General features: G+C 41.0%; 2 protein-coding genes across 2 annotated transcripts in view; one reads left to right on the top strand and one right to left on the bottom strand.

The window, feature by feature from the left end:
• slc6a1a (solute carrier family 6 member 1a) overlaps window positions 1-5,572 on the bottom strand; it is a 59,186-nt gene extending 53,614 nt beyond the window's left edge. Inside the window, exons 1-10 of the mRNA XM_079850278.1 lie at window positions 5,149-5,572; window positions 4,526-4,830; window positions 4,266-4,397; window positions 3,874-3,974; window positions 3,634-3,743; window positions 3,397-3,529; window positions 3,037-3,171; window positions 2,853-2,956; window positions 2,380-2,504; window positions 2,158-2,270 (exon numbers count right to left, since the gene is read on the bottom strand). Of these exons, the coding sequence (XP_079706404.1) occupies window positions 2,158-2,270; window positions 2,380-2,504; window positions 2,853-2,956; window positions 3,037-3,171; window positions 3,397-3,529; window positions 3,634-3,743; window positions 3,874-3,974; window positions 4,266-4,397; window positions 4,526-4,760 (1,188 nt within the window). The 5' untranslated portion in view covers window positions 4,761-4,830; window positions 5,149-5,572. The remainder of the gene's footprint in view (window positions 1-2,157; window positions 2,271-2,379; window positions 2,505-2,852; window positions 2,957-3,036; window positions 3,172-3,396; window positions 3,530-3,633; window positions 3,744-3,873; window positions 3,975-4,265; window positions 4,398-4,525; window positions 4,831-5,148) is intronic.
• Window positions 5,573-5,616: 44 nt separating this feature from the next.
• The window catches only part of tnnc1a (troponin C type 1a (slow)), a 214,702-nt gene continuing 200,245 nt past the window's right edge, over window positions 5,617-20,073 (top strand). The window contains exon 1 of the mRNA XM_079850283.1: window positions 5,617-5,812. The gene's annotated coding sequence lies outside the window, so the exon portion shown is untranslated. The remainder of the gene's footprint in view (window positions 5,813-20,073) is intronic.

Below are 20,073 nucleotides of genomic sequence, written 5' to 3' on the forward strand. Positions count from 1 at the left end.
CGGAGAGGAAGAAAGCACACCCTGTTTATTTTCTTTATTTAACAAAAGCGCAATGTTTTGATTTCATTGTAAGTGGACACATAAAAAAGTAGAAATATCACAGATTCTTTTTTCATATTTATTTTTTCTGTATGAGCATAAATGACGAAGTAATTTAAGTTTATTGTGCTACAATGTAAAGAAAATCCAGCAAAACGCGCCGGCGACCTCAGAGGGTTAAACGTAAATAATAACATGTATTATTATTATTATAGGTGCACTGAGGGGAGAAGGAGTTGTGGACACTATTTTGTTGAAAGCAAAAGCGTCTGCATCTGCTCTCAGCCTGAAGTGGCCAAAAGATTCCAGGGTCAGCAGAACACCAAATCGTCTTCGGGACACCACTGTGCTGGAGGATTTAGCAGACAGTGGTGAATTAAAGTGGCGACGGGACTTTTTTGAGGCAGTGGATTTAATGAATTCGGAAATGGAGCGCAGATTCGATCAAGCTGGCTTGTCAACAGCTGCAAAGAGGGAGAGAGTGCTGCTGGATTCTGCAAAGGGCCTTGTTTCAGATGCTGACTTGAGTAACCTTCAGCTTCCACAGATGGACATTGCGTCCCTAGGCCTGCAACTGAGGATGCTGGGTGGCCTCACCAAACAACATGCATTCCACTCAGTCCAAGAACTTGCTCGCTTTGTATCAGCTCTACATCCACAAACAAGAGGACTTTTCACCGAGGTGGAACGGCTGATCCACTTGTGCCTCTGTTTACCAGTGTCTACTGCTGGCTCCGAAAGGTCTTTCTCAGCTCTTCGCCGCCTGAAAACCTGGCTCCGTAGCACTATCACTCAGAGTAGACTTTCTCACATGGCACTGCTTCACATCCACAAAAACATTTTGGATGATCTGGATATTCAGGGTCTCATGGCAGAGTTTATCAGCCGAACTCCAGAGCGCAAATCTACCTTTGGTGTACCAAAATCATCGTAAGGTAGAGACACGGTGTCTTACATCTCTGCGTCTTTTTCCTGCCGCCGTGCAGGCCCAGATGGTAGCCTATATGATTGTGATTTATGCATGCCTATTATAAAGAAACGAATAGTCTGTAACTTTTTAGAATTTTATTTAATTTAGAATCACATATTACTGTCGGATAAGACAGATTTTGCATAGTCTATTACTTTGTGGCACTTAGGCCTTTTTTTGGCCGTTATGCAGTTTATGAACACTTAATCTACTTGTGGTTGTTTTAAAATAAACATGCATTGCCATCTAGAAAACCGATTCTGTTGTCGACCTCCTTGTTTTTAGACAGTTTGATTATGCATGTATTGCTAATTATATAATTTACATTGGTTATAAATGACATTTTAATTTATATGCACGCGGCAACATATTTAGATAGGCCTACTAGACTTTTGTGTGTGTGTGTGTGTGTGTGTGTGTGTGTGTATTTGCTTTCTGATTGTAATGCTATAAAGATCGTTGCCGTGCTTGCATCACTCCCTTACTCGTCCTATACTGCATATGGCCACTTGGCCTGCGTGAATGCAAATGGAAAAAAAGGTTTTGAGGGAGAGTAGTAATAATTCGTTACATTTATATAACTCCTTACTAGTCACCCCCAATTTTGGCAAGTGATGCATTCATGACATACCGTTAGCCAAAAGAAAAAAGTTTCTGCTCAGAAGACTTGTATTAACATTTTATTGACTAAAATGCGTTAGAAAACGTTCGTCTCAAAGACGAGTTCGTTCAGAATCAGTCACAGGTCGGCTGACTCGATTTCCTTCTCATCTTCTCATACATTCCCGTAGCGTCACAGACAGCGCCCCCCCCTCCCCCCCTCATCTCAGCACGCCCTGTCGAAAATGACTTCCCGCGTCTCTGGCCACAGGGTTGGGATTCAGTTTGGTTTTATTTGAACAATGCCACTGAACAATACCAAAACTCCAGCTTAAGGGATAAAGAACATTAGTTTAAAATCTTGTAGCCATAAAGGCAGAAATCAGCATCAAAAGATTTGATTGGGCTGAGGGCTAATTAAGTCTTTTAATGCGCCTTATGTTTCCTTGTGTGGCCACCAGGGACACCGCCACGGATATGCTGGAGTACCAAACGGATCCCGTTCACTTCTGTTTCTAGGTCAGAGCTTGAATATGTGCTATTCTCACCTGACTGTCGATTCCCAGCATCAGCAGCATGGAGAAGAAGAGAATAGCCCACAGCGGGGAGACGGGCAACTGCGTCACAGCTTCTGGATAAGCTAAAAATGCCAAACCGGGACCTGTGTAAGCCATGAAAAAACCAAGCATTTCAGTTATTGGAAAGAAATGTCTAGATTTTAACAGTACTTCAAAGTGAAATATTGTAAAATATTATGTAAAATTGATTACCGGATGCTGCTACATCAGCTATTGGTCTCTTTGTGACATGTGCCATGAAGCCCACAATAGAGAAAATCACAAATCCAGCAAACATACTAGTGAAGGAATTTATACAGCACACAATGATAGAATCCCTGCAGAAAAAAGGGGAAAAGGATTCTGTCTTCAAATGTGCTATAAGCATCTATAAAACATACCTGACCTGGAAGCTGCACATCAATTTGGCATTTAAGGAGAAGATGGATTATGTAAATGACATATAGCCAAATCCAGAATCAACTGTTTAATTTGACATTAATTCTCACTATTCATACAAACTCACTCAAATTCCCTGAAGACAGTCAGTCACAGTTATAAGGCTAGCATTATTCACAGCATCAAAAAAGAAATGCTCGAGGTAAAATCAAAGTTTAGGGGCCTGAAACAGGGTCAAGTTATACTAGCTGAATTTTAAAAAGATCATGTCACTGCGTCATTCATACCTGTACACATTGTTATTGAAAGGGTTGTAGCTGCCCAGAGCAATAAGGGAGCCTAAACCCAAACCATAGGAGAAGAAAATCTGTGTTGCAGCATCCAGCCAAACCTAAGATGGAAAATCAAGCTATTTATCAGCTAGACTGGGTCTGTTGGATCTCGTCTGAATGATTAAACGTGTGAAATTACCTCAGACTCCTTCAGCTTCTCAAAGTCAGGAGTGATATAGAACAAGATTCCCTCTTTAGCTCCAGGCAGGGACACTCCACGGATGAACAGAATGAACAACATGAAGTACGGGTAGGTGGCAGAGAAGTAAACGACCTGCAAAACATCAGATATTCCCAACGTGTATTTGTTCAGCATGTAAATGCTTGTAAAAAAAGAAACTGCAGGAAATATTGTGCATTGCTTTCATGGGACAAGAAACTCATAGATCCACAGTTTACTGCAACCATGTGTGCTTTACAATTAATGCAGGGAAATTATTACCAACTCACTCAAATTCCAGACCGAAGCCCTGAAGACAGACCAACAAAGACATCTCACCTTTCCAGTCCAGCTAACACCTTTCCAGATACAGAAGTACACGAGGACCCAGGCAATGGCCAGTGTTATTGCAAGTGGAGCACGAATTTCACCAGGTTTTTCTAAGCCATCAGTCATTTGATGCATATTGCGTCTGTATAAGCACATCATGCAACACAATTACACTTGACAACAAGACAATTGAATGTACAAAGGTCAAAGAAGGTCATGCACATCCATTGTTTCATCAAATCTTACTCCCAAAACTCCATGACAGCACTGGTGAGATTGGTGGTGTCTACTATGCTGTAGTTTGTATAACATCTGTCTGTGTTCCATGGATTGTTACAAGTTTTCCATGGAAGCTCCTACAAAGAGTAGAACAATGCTTTACATTTTTTTATTTAATAAATACCCCAGAATAATTACCTAAACATGCCAATTTATATATACTGTATATATATATATATGGAAGCACACGTGACGAGGAATGCTTACAGTGGTAAAGGAGTTGTATAAGTAGTAAATGGCCCAGGCAATGATGACAATGTAGTAAATGTTCAGCCAGAATGAGAGAACAGCGGCAGCAAGACCAACACCTGTAGTTATGACAGATTGTGTTATAACTTACATTCAAAGCAGAATGTGAACCACCTGGTCAAAGCCAGCATATACAGTACGGCTTTTATCCAGCATTATAGATGCCTTATTAGATCATTTGTTTTCAAACTGGAAGATCTGAGAGCATCTTTAGAATGCTCTAAAGCATTAGAATAACAGATATCAAACTTACAACACATGACCCATGCATTTAAATCTACTGTATTTACTGAAGGTCTCACAACACTTCAAGAAACCAGCTCGTATTTTGCTGAATAGAAATGATATACCTTTGAACATTGGAGCTAGTTTCCAAACCCCAAGGCCGCCAATGGATGTGTACTGTCCAAGAGCGCATTCAAGAAAAAACAGAGGAACTCCCGCAAAAAATAGCGTCAAAAAATAAGGAATCAAGAAAGCCCCTGGAATCAATACAGAAATACATGAAAGCACCAAGTGGGGCTGTGCACAGCAACACAAAGCACACACACATACACACACACCCTGGCACAACATCTCAGACTCAGACTCTTGGAGAAGCGCCTCTTACCTCCGCCGTTTTTCCCGCACAGATAAGGAAATCTCCACACGTTCCCCAGGCCGATGGCGTAGCCCACACATGACAGCAGAAAATCAAATTTCCCACCCCAAGTTTCTCTGAGTGGAATGTCTTTCTTCTTCTTCTCTGGTTTGGCGTCCTCTGATTTGGGTTTGTCGTTAGTTGTGATCTCGTTGAGTTCCGTCACAACTTGTCCATCGGTGTTTTTGGTGTTGTTTGTCGCCATGTCTCTGATTTCAGACAGCAGTAGAGATCCACACAAACCCCCGATCGAACTCGACACAGTTTCGGTTAACCTGAAGACACCGAATCACACGAAATCATTGTTTTTTTGTTTTTTGTTTTTTTTTTTCCCTGCAAACGCAGTCCGCGGTTTGAATTCGAAGGCGACACACACACTAAGAGATCTGCCGTCTCTGAGACAGAACTGTCTTTCATGACAGTCAATTTAAATATATATTTTTTCGATAGAACGATCTAGCTTCTCAATTATGTTTTTTCGTCTATGTGTTGATGTATTTACTATTGTTATACCCCTTAAATGCATGCACATAAACACACACTTGAACATTTTCAAATCAGTGAAACATTGAAAATCATTTCCATCTACTTACAGTGAATTGTGACTGTTTTCCAAAGGCAATGTGTCCGTGTGTCATGCAGCGAGGTGTCCGTGGATTGCTCTCTGAGTTGTAAACTTCCAGAGATGAGTGTTGTGTCCATGTAAAGCGGTCCTGCGGGAGCTGTCCACACGCCACTGGTGCTGAATCCTGTCTGAGATCAGCAGCTACTCAACATTTACAGAGCGTCAATGTCATGTGAAAGTCAACACCCCCCAACGGATACACACACACACATTTTCAGGTCAGGCACGCAAGTCTTTACCTTTATGCGCATATGTTAACATCGTACACAAAGAAAATTATTACCAACATTTTGGAATTTAATGCAAAATACGTGTTTCATTAATTTGCTCACACACATCTGGGGCTGCCACGAGGTACACATGAACTCATGCATTCAATGCATTCATTGCTCATTCTGAAGAAGAATTGCAATCCTCAAACCCAGCCCACTTCATACCAAAATATATCATCATAAATATGGCAGATGAGGAGCAGAACAGGTGAAGCCACTGACACGGCATCAGGTGAGCAGGAAAATATCATCCCTCATCTGAAACTGAGGACACTTCAGAGGAAGAAAGTCTGGGACACTATCTTTTATCAGACGCATAAATGTCCTGGCACACAGCGCAGTCTTGACCAGAAATATGTGGTAAGCATTTTCAACATTTTCAGTCCATCCAGAATATATGTCATGAACTCACTTTTTAGTTAGCTTTTTTGATTTATTCTAAACCCATAAAGGACAGAATTGTGAACGTCAGTAAACACTGGTTAATGAAAAGTGAATGAACTCAGTGTGGGATCTGGGTCAGAGTGGTATAGATTTCACCTCCTCTCTCGGAGCTTGGCTCAGACTGGAGAACTCAATTGGAAGCAGATGGTGAACCAATGAGGGGTGAACTAACCTACTAATGATACTACATGAAATTTAGTATTTGCACTCCATCTGGCTGCATCTCCCTTCGGTTATGGGCTGAGAAAACATGACATATTTATGCACCTGCTGTGGATGCTCGAGTACTTTTGGCTTGCTGGTGACACCCATGATATTCCCAGACGGACTCATTTAGAGAGAGATATATGTGATCATCATCTTAGTGCTGCCTATCAAGGGTCTTCAAAATAATGATTTCAAATGAACTTTACTGTAGTTTGGAGTCTGTTGTTGTGTGTTTTTGAAAAGAAAAAACTGGTTTGACCTGATTTGACCATTGTGTCGACCCGTGATTTGACTTTCTGTGACGTAACCTAATGCAGTCAGGTGTATTCAGTCAAATGAAATCATATCATTTTGTTGTAAAAAAAAAAAAAAAAAATCCTGTTCATTTGAATGTCATCATACAAAGCATAAAAAACAAATACACTTTCATAAAAATACATTTAAATTGTATGATCTAAAATAACTATTATATCTATTTATTGTTTATCAGACTTGTGTATAGATCATCTTAAGTGGATTATTTAGTTATTCTGTAAATTGAGGAAGGCTGCATAGTTTGCACAATTGCAGAAAAAAAAGACGAGACAATTGATTTGTTTAACCCATAATGACTTGGGCTTGATTTTGTTCTAATGAAATATGCAAATCCCATTGGCTGTAAGAGAGTGATCAATCCTTCTAGTGTCGCTAGTATCTGAGAATGCTTGTGTTCAGTGTCTCTGACCTGAGTTTGCCAATCTTGACCAATATATTGTCGGTTATTGTCGTCAGTGGGATCTAAGTGAACCAGGTTCTGTGTGAGCACTGCAGACCATTCAGGAGGGCTATATAAAAATATACATCCCTCAAAGCAGTATGGGGCATCGAAATCATTTTAAAATTTTGTTCAAGTGTTGCTAGGCAACTGCAAAATGGTCTCAGCCTCCTTGTTATATTGGTGTTTCTGCTGGGGTTTGCTCCCATTGATATCTTCAGGTTTTTTTGTCTCCTTTCATTAGCAAATAGTAAACTTTCATTTTTTGTTTTTGAAAAAAAATTAAATAAATTGGCTTCAAAATTGCACTCGAGTTACAGAAAGGCCTAAATGTTTAAGCCAGAATTGAATTAGCTTCATCATTTATTCTTCAAAAAATTCAAATACTTCCCCCTTCATTGTTAATAAATATTTATGCGCACAAACGACATATGGTGTGTTTGCTAACATTAGAGATCAATCGTTTTGAATGAATCATTGAAATGCGGACTTCTGTTTTTAAGGGTTCGTCATGCACAGAACACTACCGTGTAACAGCGAGCACGTCACAACGTCTGCACTCTCTCCTCACTACACTGTGCTACTAATCTACTGCATTCACCGCAATCACTATGGAAACTGACTTTTGCCACACAGCCGCTACTGGAACAGACATGCAGCAAATGCTGTCAGCAATTGTCCAGTGACGCATGTTTACATGGAGGTCTGAATCAGTGTTTCTTGTAGACAACAGCAACATTAGCATGTCTCTTCTGTAGTTCTAACTACAGGACTTCAAACAACAGCATAAGAAATCCTTCAGTACTTCAGTAGTGTAGCATATTTTAAGGCTGAAATGAGTCTCAACTCTCAAATTACTCTGCAAATTCTAAACAAGATCCACACAGCAAATTTGACACAAAACCGCAAGACCTTTTTTTTTTTTACATACAGAGGTTTGGACAAAAGGCGTACTTTAGCTAACACATTGAAACCCTTTTAATCTAACCACCTGCCTCTGGCTAAAGTGTATGAAAATGCTCTTCATGGTTGTAAAGGGTTTATGTGCTTCAAAGGCACGGCTCTGACCGTGCAGTCCTCCAGCCCCAGAGAGAATGCGCTCAAGCCTTCGGACAAGTTTCTGAGCTCAGTCCTCATTCAGGAGACAGGCTTCCCTTTTTTTCGCTTTTTACATAAGGCAAATTTACACGTGCTGATGATGTCAGCTCTAATTCTGCACACCACCTCCCCCCTCCCAAAAAACATTCACAAAAATAAGGCATTTTCCTCTTGAGTGCAAAGGACGTCTGTCAGAGATATAGCATGCATTTAAATGTAAAAAAGCATTGCTGTATTTGTGATTATGAAATTGATTCATGATTGTAGTGTAATGCATCAAAGCAAAGAAATGCTGAATGCAAAAAATAATTGACTGCTGATAGATCATTCTGATTGGTTATAAAATGGCATGTGTGCATAATTGCTGCATTTGGATTTGTGGAGTAAAAACACAAGGGAAGCATCCTAAATCTGAAGAGAAAATGATCCTTCCCTCTTTGTGCATGTTGCTGTCACCCTGGATCTTTTCATAAAACCGCCACTTGCGTGCCTCGCATTTGAATTAGGCTGATGAGTGGAATCTGTGCCCACAGAGAGGCCAGCGGCGCTTTCCAACATCACATGATGCTTAATTAGGGATTCTTCTACATTATAAGGCTGGATTTGTGCCAAATGTCTATCAGTAGTTTCAGTCAATGCACTCATCATTGCGTTCGCTGCTGCCTGAGGTGCATCGCTGAGCTGCGCTCTCTCCTCTGGCGTCTCAGACAGAATAAACAAGCCTGTGAAGGTATCTCTAATTTTAGAGCTCAAGCTTCATCTTGCTTTTTAAAAAGATGGTGTAACCAAATTAGAGAGCTAGTTGCACTTCTCACTTGGCAGACAAGGAGATGATAATTCTGGGGGTAAATGGGGGTACTGAGGAGAAAAATCATCAATCATTATTAACTACAAATCTTCCCCTCACTATAGCTTTAGTTTAGCTCTAGCTTAGTGTTTCAAATTTTTTCAATGTACAAATTGCACAAAGACTGCTGAGAACCAATGGCAAAGTCAATGGTGTGGTGTGACATGGCATGATACAGTGTAATCTGTCTTCACACACAAAACGAGATTTTCCGTGAATTATTAAAGTCATCTCATCACTGCAGCTGCTGCTAGAAGCTCCGGTTAATAAAGAAACAGACAGTAGGCTCGTTTGAGATACACATTTTATTTAGTGGGTAAGCACATGACATCACAGTAGGCGGAGCCACTGCGGTTACACCCACTGAGTGGCAGCATTGGTATTCAGCTTGCATGCTGCAAAAAAACATCTAAAATGAGAAAAAGCTTTGAGATTGACTGTTCAAATAGATTCAAGAATAAATCGAAGCCATCTTTTTACAGACTGCAAAAGCTACAGAAAAGAGAAGCAAATGGATCGCTGCAATTCGTAGAAACAACTGGAATCCAGGCAGCAACACATTGCAGTCACTATTTTGTTAGATATGTTGAATTTTGGGATTAGAGATGTGCAGATCAGCTTTAACGTCATCTGAATCTGCTGTTAAAAATAAATCATCCACCCGAACCTATATGATTTCTCTGACTTAGAAATCTGCACCTGATCGTCACATAACAATTATTCTAATTCTCAGTGTTAAGCGTGATGATATGACAATATAAGTATAGGCAGCTTTTAAATGAACATTTATTTGAAGTGCCTTTATTATGCTGTTTCAGATATTCCCTTTCATGCAGAGTGTAATACAGTTGTTTGTGAATGTAAAAGATCTGCAGAGTTATAAAGATAATAATAATAATAATAAATTTATTTTGTATAGCGCCTTTAAAAGTAGCTTTCTCAAAGCGCTTTACAGACAAGCATAACAGCAAATGAATAAACACAATGGAAATACAAAACAAATAAACACATAAAATCAAGTTCATGTAAAAGCAATCCTAAAATAAAATGTTTTAAGAAGAGATTTAAAAGTCACTAATGTACTTGCTTCCCTGATGTCGGCCGGGAGAGAATTCCAGAGCTTAGGAGCATAGACAGAAAATGCTCGGTCACCCCACGTATGAAGCCGTGTCTTCGGAACAACCAAAAGACCACTCTGAGAGGAGCGCAAATTGCGACATGGTGTGTAGGGGATTAATAAGTCAGTCAAATACTGAGGTGCCAGATTGTGCAGAGATTTATAGGCCAGCATAAGGATTTTAAAATCAATACGGTACCTAACAGGTAGCCAGTGCAGGGACTCCAAGACCGGGGTTATATGGTCCCTGGCCCTGACCCCAGACAGTACTCTAGCAGCTGAATTTTGAAGATATTGCAATTTATCCAATGATGATTTAGATACCCCAGCTAGAAGACCATTGCAGTAGTCAATGCGCGAAAAGACAAAAGAGTTTATCAACTTCTCAGCTACCGAAAAGGACAACATAGGACGTAGCCGGGCTATATTTCTAAGGTGATAAAATGATGTCTTAACTGTATTCTGGACAAAAGGCTCAAATGACAGTGTGGCGTCAAATATGACACCCAGATTTTTTAATTTGGTCTTAAACTCCAGTGCAACGCCATCAACAGACAGAGTAGGAGACCCAACCTTTCGCAGTTGATGTGGAGATCCAAGGAGCATAACTTCTGTTTTTGAGCCGTTTAGAGACAGAAAATTATTGGACATCCAAGTCTTTATCTCAGCAATACAGTTAGAAAGATGCCCAACGTTCACTTGCTGACCCGGTCTAGTATGTATATAAATCTGTGTATCATCAGCATAAAGGTGATAGTTAAGGTTGAGAGATTGTAGTAATTGACCAAGTGGGTAGATGTACATACTAAAGAGTAAAGGACCCAAGACTGACCCTTGTGGAACACCCGTATGAACAGAACCAACTTTGGACCTATAGCCACCCATGAAAACAAATTGACTGCGGTCAGTGAAATAGGACTTGAACCAGTCAAGAACAGTCTCTGACAAGCCAAATACATGTTCGAGGCGATCGAGTAGTAGGGCATGGTCAATAGTGTCGAAGGCTGAACTGATATCCAAGAGAATGAGAACGGACGTGGAGCCGGAGTCGGAGGCAATTAGTAAGTCATTGGTAGAAGTAAGATCAAAGTGCACTGCACAATCAATTAAAGCTATTGTCTCCTAAAATAAAGAATTGATTCTGAACTGCCCAAAAAGTCACCAGCCCAGTCACCACAGAACTACACTTCCCAGCATCCCTTCTGGTCCCCACCTGCACACAGTCCGCCATCATCTCAGACATAAGCAGGCACTCTCCACTTTACAGTTGTCTAGTCTCGTTGTTCAACGCTGAACACCTACCTGACTACCCACCTGTCCCAAACTGTCCAGTCTTCATCCATCTTCTGGGATCATCTTGTCTACCAGTTTTCCTCACGTTCTTCATCACCGCCTGCAATAGATAAGAACTGTCACTTTTCTGCCAGTATCACCATATTGATCTGCAATCCAGTTACTCTCCTGCTCAAGTCCCTTATGTCTCTCAATAAACTCTGTTTGGAATTTACCTGTGTTTGCCATCTTCTGTTCCATGACAGAAACGCTTGTGTTGTGTATGTCGAGAAGACGCTGTTTTCTGATCGGCAAAAGCAAATTCTCTTTGTATACACTTACAAAGGATGAGGATATGAATGGTCATTGGTTAAAATTGCCACAGTGATACAACAGCAGTGAAACCTTTTGTTGCTTACCCGTTATTTTACTGACGACTGCTTGGCAGGTCAACTTGGGATTTGCAAAAAGCTTATCCATTAAAGATTTTTGTAACACTTTTTTTTAACCAACTTGGTCCTCTAAATCACAACCTGTAAGTATGATTAATTATTGATGCATATATTTTCTACTGAGTGTTCAAAATATATAGTTTTGTGTTTAATATTGTGTAGGTCTCCGGCTAACTCACATTTTTACTGTCTTACTGAAATACTTCTGCTAAGGAAAATCCAATAGGAAAATGTTGGCGTTATTTTGTCACTTATTGGGAGCAGTATGCTAGCTGGAGCCGTTTACCTCCAGTCTTTGTGCTAAGCTAGGCTAGCGGTGGGTGCGTCAGACAGAGTTACGGCACGCACGGAGATGAGAAGGGTGTGTGTGGACTTATCTAACTCTGGGGGATACGGTGAATAAGCTAAAGTCCCAAAAAGTCGGTGTGTTCCTTTAATGATACAGTTCCCACATGTGCACCCCAATAAATTATAGATATACACATGGTTTTGTTGATGGACATACTCTGGTAATGCTGATAGAGGCATCTCATAATGTATGACAAACTGAGTAAAAATTTATCACTGAGAAACGTCCTGCTCAAGTCGTACTTGCGATGGAGGTTCAGGTTGAATAACTAGTTCTTCCAATGATCGGACTAGTGCTCAAATTCATAATCGACACTATCGTTACTGTCCTTACAGTGTGTACAACAGAGATGGTCTTTTTATAGGGAGACACAATGGTCTGTGGCTCTACCATTGGAAAAAGGATAACGGCTAACTTAGATCCTGTGTGCCTTGATCCCATTATAGCCTTGACGTCGCCTTGAGTTGTCGACAGTCAATCACTATTTGCGGATAACATAGAAATGAATGAGAAGTGCCGTATACTGAATCAAACCTGTCTTGCAATTTTCTGAGTTCACTAATAAAACAGCATTTTTTTGTTTTAAACCCAAAAAATAGAGCAATCCAAAACAAATGTTTAAGAGCAGACATGTTGAAGATTAGCCGATGGGCTGTCGATTAATTAAATAAGCTATTTCCTCACAAAAGTGCTTTATTCAGCGTAGAGAAGCCTCTCCACCATTGACACCCATTAAAAAAATTAGCCTCTTGTTAGCAGGCATTTACACTTTTTATGTGGGCTTGCCTTCAAGTGGTTTTGGTGCACAAATGCTGAAGATTTACGAAGCCTCCAGAGCTGAAATTCAGTTATGGTAATGGACATTTCTTTTCCGAAAAGCTGTAAGCGGTTGACCAATCAGCAGGCTCATGGAAAGGAGGGGTTTAGAGTGACTGAATCTTCAGGCGAGGCTGTTGTGTTTGGTAAGGATCACACTGACACAGAGAATAGCATCAAATTATTTGAACTTTTACTTCAATCTCACTGTCCTTTCAGACCCAAGTAAATGAATGTATACATTCATCAGGCATAACAGAATGCTTAAAGCACAATCAAACTCTATGCATCACTGAACACTAACTCAATGCATTATTAAACCCCACTTGAGAGAACACAACATTTCCCCCCCTCCTACAGGTTTTTAAACATGAAATGTTGACACAAAGTCCTGTAAGTGCCCCGGGTGAGAACGAGTGTGTGATGGGCTCAGCAGGCAGGTTGATAGGGATGTCTGGAGCCTGTGCGGGAGCTATCTGAGGTGTTGGCTTAAGCACTGGGGTGTCCTGCCAAGCTGAGGGTGTGGCTTGAGATGTGACACCTGTTGTATGTGCCGGGGCCGGTACTTTGCGGAGGCGGCTTGCATCCATTGCGTGCCGTCACTGAGCAAGAAGGTGACTGGGCCAAGCTGATGAATAACTTGGAGAGGGGAAGACCAATGCAAAGCGAGTTTGTGGTCTCTGTGGGGCCTGCGAACCCTGACCCAATCTGCGGCCTGTATGTCAGGGACCTTTGCGTGTGCTGAGAAATCGAAGTTCTCCTTCATCCGCCTCTGCTGGCGTTCAACAGAGGCCCTGACCCTTGGTAGTGATAAAAAAAGATACAAGTACCACCTCTCGCAGGCCCAGATGCAGGCTAATGCTAATGCGTTTCCCCACTGAGTACCGCAGCTCCGTCTGATTGAGGGCCCGTGACGCAAAGGCGATGGGCTTCTCCATGCCCCGCTGAGTCTGTGACAGCACTGCTCCTATGGCTTTAGCCGACGCATTGCAGGGCTACAGATATCGAAGTGAGCCAACACTGGGGCTGTGGTTAGCTGCACCTTGAGCGCACGCACCGCCTCAGAGCATGCCTGTGACCATACCCAAGGGTCATCCTTACGCAGCAGATGCCGTAGTGGAGCAGTGGTAGCAGAATAATGTGGGAGGAACTTCAGATAGTAGCCTGTCATGCCCAAGAAGGAGGCGACCTGTGCAGCCGAGCAGGGTTTGGGAATTGCCAGTATGGCGTCTACATTTGACTGAAGACACCATGATTTTTTGAAAACAGCTGGGGGCGGAGCTAAGTCCAAACGGCATGCGCGTGTAACAAAACACACCTGCATGGGTTACGAAGGCTGTGAGGTTTCTGCTGCTGGGATGGAGAGGCACTTGTAGGTAGCCCTGTCTGAGATCCAGTTTAGACAACACGGTTGAGCCATGGAACTGAGCTCTTCCGAGGTAGGCAGTGGTAACCTGTCCGGGATTACTGCCTTATTCACTGCTTGCAGGTCGACAGACACCCGTAGGGCCCCTGATTTCTTCTGAGCTACCACCAGGTTTGAGACCCAGGGCGATCCACTGGTTCGATAATGCCAGCTGCTTAAAGGGTTAGTTCACCCAAAAATTAAAATTCTGTCAGTAATTACTCACCCTCATGTTGTTCCAACCCCGTAAGACCTTCGTTCATCTTCAGAACATAAATTAAGATATTTTTGATTAAATCTGAGAGCTGGATCACTCCTCCATAGGCTGCTAGGTGACCGAAACTTGCTGGCCCAGAAAAGTTATTAAAGAGATCATTAAGATAGTCCAAGTGACTACAGTGGCTTAATCTTAAGTATATCAAGCGACGAGAATACTTTTTGTGCGCAAAAACAAACAAAAATAACGACTTTATTCCACTATTCATTTCCTTCTCTCTGGGCCTCTAGTTGGTTCACGTAGTGTTTTTGCGTAGCGCGTCTGTGTTACACGTCACCACGTAGGCTCACAATTGGCCGAAGCTAGTCATGTGTGTGATGCGTGTTGACGTGCAACACAGACGCGCAGCGCAAAAACACTACGAGGCCCAGAGAGAAGGAAATGAATAGTGGAATAAAGTTGTTATTTTTGTTTGTTTTTGCGCACAAAAAGTATTCTCGTCGCTTGATATACTTAAGATTGAGCCACTGTAGTCACTTGGACTATATTAACGATCTCTTTAATAACTTTTCTGGGCCAGCAAGTTTCGGTCACCTAGCAGCCTATGGAGAAGTGATCCAGCTCTCAGATTTAATCAAAAATATCTTAACTTGTGTTCCGAAGATGAACGAAGGTCTTACGCGGTTGGAACAACATGAGGGTAAGTAATTACTGACAGAATTTTCATTTTTGGGTGAACTAACCCTTTAAGTTCAGCTGAAACACCATCGTGGAAAGCCAGAGAAATGCGGCGAAGTGGTTGAATGAGTGGTTGAAGTGGTTCAGGAGAGGTTGGTGGGCAAAAGCAGTGAGGCAACCCTAGTGCTTGTGGGCGTGGCCGAGATCGCTGCGGGCGTCTCAGTAGCATAACTGCAGAGGAGTCTGCTGCCGCCAATGTGTCGTTCTGGCTGGGCTGTAATGTTGATGGGGGCATGGGGGAGGGGGCTGGGTAGTCCGTGATTGTTTGCTGTTTAGTCAGAGCCAACGCACATGCAGCTGCACTCTCTATTTGCAATGCAATCGTGATTGCTCGTGACAGTGATAAATCATCCGGTTCTAATAGCAAAGCTTCACGTACTTCTGCGTTGTTGGTATGTTCAATTAACTGGTCGTGAATCATTTCGTCTTGCAACGCACCGAACTTGCATGTGCTGGCTAATCCACGCAAGTTGGCTACTGTTGCACTGACTCACCGGGCAGCTGGTGTCTTTGGTGAAACAGAAAACGGCGCAAGAGCGCACTTTGGGGCCGCAAAGTGTGCGGTCAATAGTTCCACGGCTGTGTCATAATCGCTTGTGGTGCCTGACTCAAGCGTTCCCAGCACACGCTGACCCTCGGCTCCCAAGCAATGCAGTAACAGCGCCTTTTTGCGGGCTGTGGTCACGTCAGTCAGCCCCACTGCCAAGATGAAAGTCTCGAAGGACTATAAGCAGCGAGTCCAGGGAATCGGAGGCTCACCAGGTAGAGCGAGGAAAGGAGCAGGAGGTGGTAGTGCGATATTAGCCATCCTCATCGCCAATTGTGTTTGGTAAGGATCACACTGACACAGAGAGTAGTATCAACTTATCATAACTTTTACTTCAATCTCACTGTCCTTTCAGACCCAAGTAAATGAACGTATACATTCCGTCAGGCATAACAGAATGCTTCCAGCACAATCAAACTCTATGCATCACTGAACACTAACTCAATGCATTATTAAACCCCACTTGAGAGAACACAACAGAGTCGTTTTTGAGTCTTTGAGAAATAAGGTGAGAAATTAAAGTGTTTTTTTTTTTTACCATTGATGCTTGTAAACATGTTGTAGGAGACCTCCAAAACAAAATTATGAACCTTTAAAATAGCATAATAGGGGCACTTTAAAGTAAAAGTTCTTCTTTGGCAAAATTAAATTTCCTTAATAGCCTAAACACAGGCTTTACTCCCTTCAAACTTAAAATGAATGTTTCCATCACTGCAACTTCCCAAACACACACACACATGAAATTAAATATGTTCAGCCCAAGGAAAGGCTGGATATAGGCTTTATGAGTTTATTGTCATATACATATAGTGCTTCACAGTGTTACATATCATATACCCAGCACTTGATTGGTCCTGGTTAACTACTTCACTAAAACGCTACCACACAGTACTTTTCTTTCTTTCCTTCCTTCCTTTTGTTTTGTTTTTAATTTTCAGTGGTATTTAAAAAAAATAAAGCTTCAACCCCAGACGTTTTCAAGCAGCACAGCAGTAATGACTTTATGAACTTCTATACTTACAAGATTGATAATATCAGGAAGAAAATTATAACTATGCAACCGTCTACTACAATATCGCATCCAGCAGTGCATTGTAGTCTCATTCAAAAATAGTAAAAAAATGTATTCATTCATTGCTATAGGAGAGGAAGAATTTTCTAAACTCGTTAAATCATCTAAATTGACAACATGTATGTTAGACCCTATACCGACTAAGCTACTGAAAGAGATGCTTCCAGAGGTCATAGATCCTCTTCTTAATATCATTAATTCATCTTTGTCATTAGGATACGTACCAAAAACTTTTAAGCTAAATTTCCAGTCAGGGTTTAGACTGTACCATAGTACTGAGACTGCTTTCATTAGAGTCACAAATGATTTGCTCTTATCATCCGATCGTGGTTTTATCTCTCTATTAGTGTTACTCGATCTTAGTGCTGCATTTGACCACAACATTCTTTTAAATAGACTCGAAAATTATGTTGCCATTAGTGGAATTGCACTAGCATGGTTTAAATCATACTTATCTGACCGTTATCAGTTTGTAGCAGTAAATGAAGAGATGTCTCATCGATCACAAGTTCAGTATGGCGTACCACAAGGCTCAGTACTAGGACCGTTGCTGTTCACTCTGTACATGCTACCCTTAGGAGATATCATTAGGAAGCATGGCATTAGTTTTCACTGTTATGCTGATGATACTCAGCTCTATATTTCTTCACGCCCTGACAGAACTTACTGTGGCAACCCGCGGGTGAATTTAAATGATAATTTGCCAAACTATGCCACTCTGGGAATTCCACCCAGAGAAATTAGTGTCTCTAAAGGACACGCAAGTTCGTTCACCAAATAAGAGCTCAGAGACATGGGTAACAATACAAAAACAATTAACTTTATTGAGTCACACAGTCACTTTAAAACAATCATTAAAACACATCAGGCCTCAGCCAAAGCACAGCCCATCATAAGAATTTGGCTCTAAGAAGGTCACAGGAACGGAAGAAGGTCAGGCTATCAGAGATTTTACTTTCCACGGATGGACACAGCACACTGTGAATAACAGACCACCACTGCTAAAAGGGAATAGTGCCGGCCTCCCTGCCTTTGGCACCCAGACCCTGTGACACAAGAACAAAGCAATCTTAGTAAAGCGTCACTAAAATGCACACAGAATTAATAAGAAACAAAGCACTGAACTGCCCCCATGCTGATTTAACAAATAAATTAAATGACAAAAACAAAACACCAAATATGAATGAACAAAACTGCAAAAGAAATGGGCAAGGCCTATTTGCCCTCAAATTACAATGAATAAATTCAGCAAAACAGTTAGGAAAATGCAAAAGAGAGACAGAGTTGGTTTTAACAGTTTGCAAGAAAATAAACTAAGTAGCAAAAAAAAATACAAAAACTAGAAAAATACAAAAGAAAAAAAACAAAGTTGCGTTAAACAAAATATAATAAAATAAATCAAACAGCCAACAAAAACATACAAAACAAGGATCGTGTGAAACAAAACCAGAGTGTCACCACTCTTAATAGGAAATAGCAAAGAAATCAAACAAGCCACACAAAATAGTGAACTGCAAAACAAACCCAAAGACAGAGCGTAGCGCTCTTTGCAAAATGGAAATCAACTAAATAAAATGCAAAAAAATGATATGACGACAACAACGCAGTCCTGAAGTGTCAACTAGTCTCTCCCCTGTGAAGGCCTCCTTCCCCTCCCTTTACCTCTCTACAGATAAAATGTTGTTGGGATAATTCCGGTGCGCAGAAGCGATAAATAATAATTTATTATACATTTTTAAGGCCAGACAAGTAGTTTGATGAGGGTTGGTTTGTAAAGAAGGACTACACGCCTATGCACATGTATATTCAAACACACATACCTATAGACTATACACGTGATGCACATGTGCACGCCGTCTGTGTTTTCGCAAGTTTGCGTTTTTGAGGTTTGCGCAGAGATAACCTTTTTTTCAAAAAAATTCAAGGCTTGCACCCTGGAATCTATTTCAGGATTTGCGTTCTCGAGCCCCAGGCACTGTTTTGTGCGGATGGGTGGCCGGAGCGCGCTGAGTGTTTTCTGTTAGAACGGTGTTGTGTTAGCGGCCCCTAAGTTAATAACTAATGATCTTTGCAATGGAAGTGAATCAGACAATCAAAGCTTAAGCTGGACAATAACTTTATTCTAGAGCTGCTGTAAAGCCAAAACTATCTATTTTACTGTAATTTCCTATTATCACTGTAAAGCTGCTTTGAAACAATCTATATTGTTGAAAGCGCAATATAAATGAAGGTGACTTGTCTTGCCTTGACATTGCTGCTTAGACAAGTGGACCCCGCAACTGCGTATCTTAATGAGAGTTTACAAATTAGTGCTTAATGAAAATTAAGTTAAACATTGTAACAGTTCCAGTGTGTTTTCACTGTTACTGGCTGATTATAGCTGTTTTGCAATTATATTCCTGGTCACCAGGGGGTGATGGCCTCGGGTGAGGGTGTTAGAAAACCCATATAAGCAAGAACAAGTGATCTAGCCTTTAAGCCATGTGATGGCTCAACTTGAAAATGGCTCACACTTAAATAAAGAGGGGTTTTGAGTTAAGGCTCAACTTTTAGGCCTTCTTGTGGTCACTAATTGAGGACCGCTCAGTGTAGAACATGTATATTTCATCAACTGTGTTTGTTTGGTGTGCTACCCCAAATCTATGCATTCACCATGGACTTTAGACCAGCATCAAATTTTCTTTGTTTGGATTACCTTTGTGGATTATATTTTTTCTTTTCCAACTTTGCCTTTGAGGACTACTATTTTTGTCTGAGTGAGTTATTTGCTATGACGAGACGGTGGTCGTGACTGAACTAACTTTGAACTGAACTTTTGTGCACAAACAATCTGATTGATCATTGCTGGATTACAGGTTCCTTATATTCATTACACACACATCCATATTCCCTTATTATCATTGTGTTTCTGTGTTTACATTTTATGGACTGAGCTAATATTGAAGGACTTGTTGGGCCTGGTTTTGGGTGATTGTGGGGTATTGTTGCTTCCTGGTGTTGTTGTATTTTGTATTTCATTTCAACTTTTCTTTTTGGTATATATTTGTTTTTTTAACTGGTGTTTGGCTCTATATTTGGATGTGGTTCCCCCTTATTTTCATTTAGTCTTTTATTTCAGATGAGTGTTACAACGTGCTCATATTTACATCATTATGTTGGAAAACACTTTCATCAGAATAATTTCTGTTAAAGCTGTTGAGTAATTAATCAATATCTTGTGTAGGCTTTTTCAGTTGTTTTTTATAATGACCTTGAATGGTTTTCACTAAGGTGAAAGATGTTGTTG

Source organism: Squalius cephalus (assembly GCF_949319135.1).
Source record: "Squalius cephalus genome assembly, chromosome: 18".
Taxonomy (NCBI): domain Eukaryota; kingdom Metazoa; phylum Chordata; class Actinopteri; order Cypriniformes; family Leuciscidae; genus Squalius; species Squalius cephalus.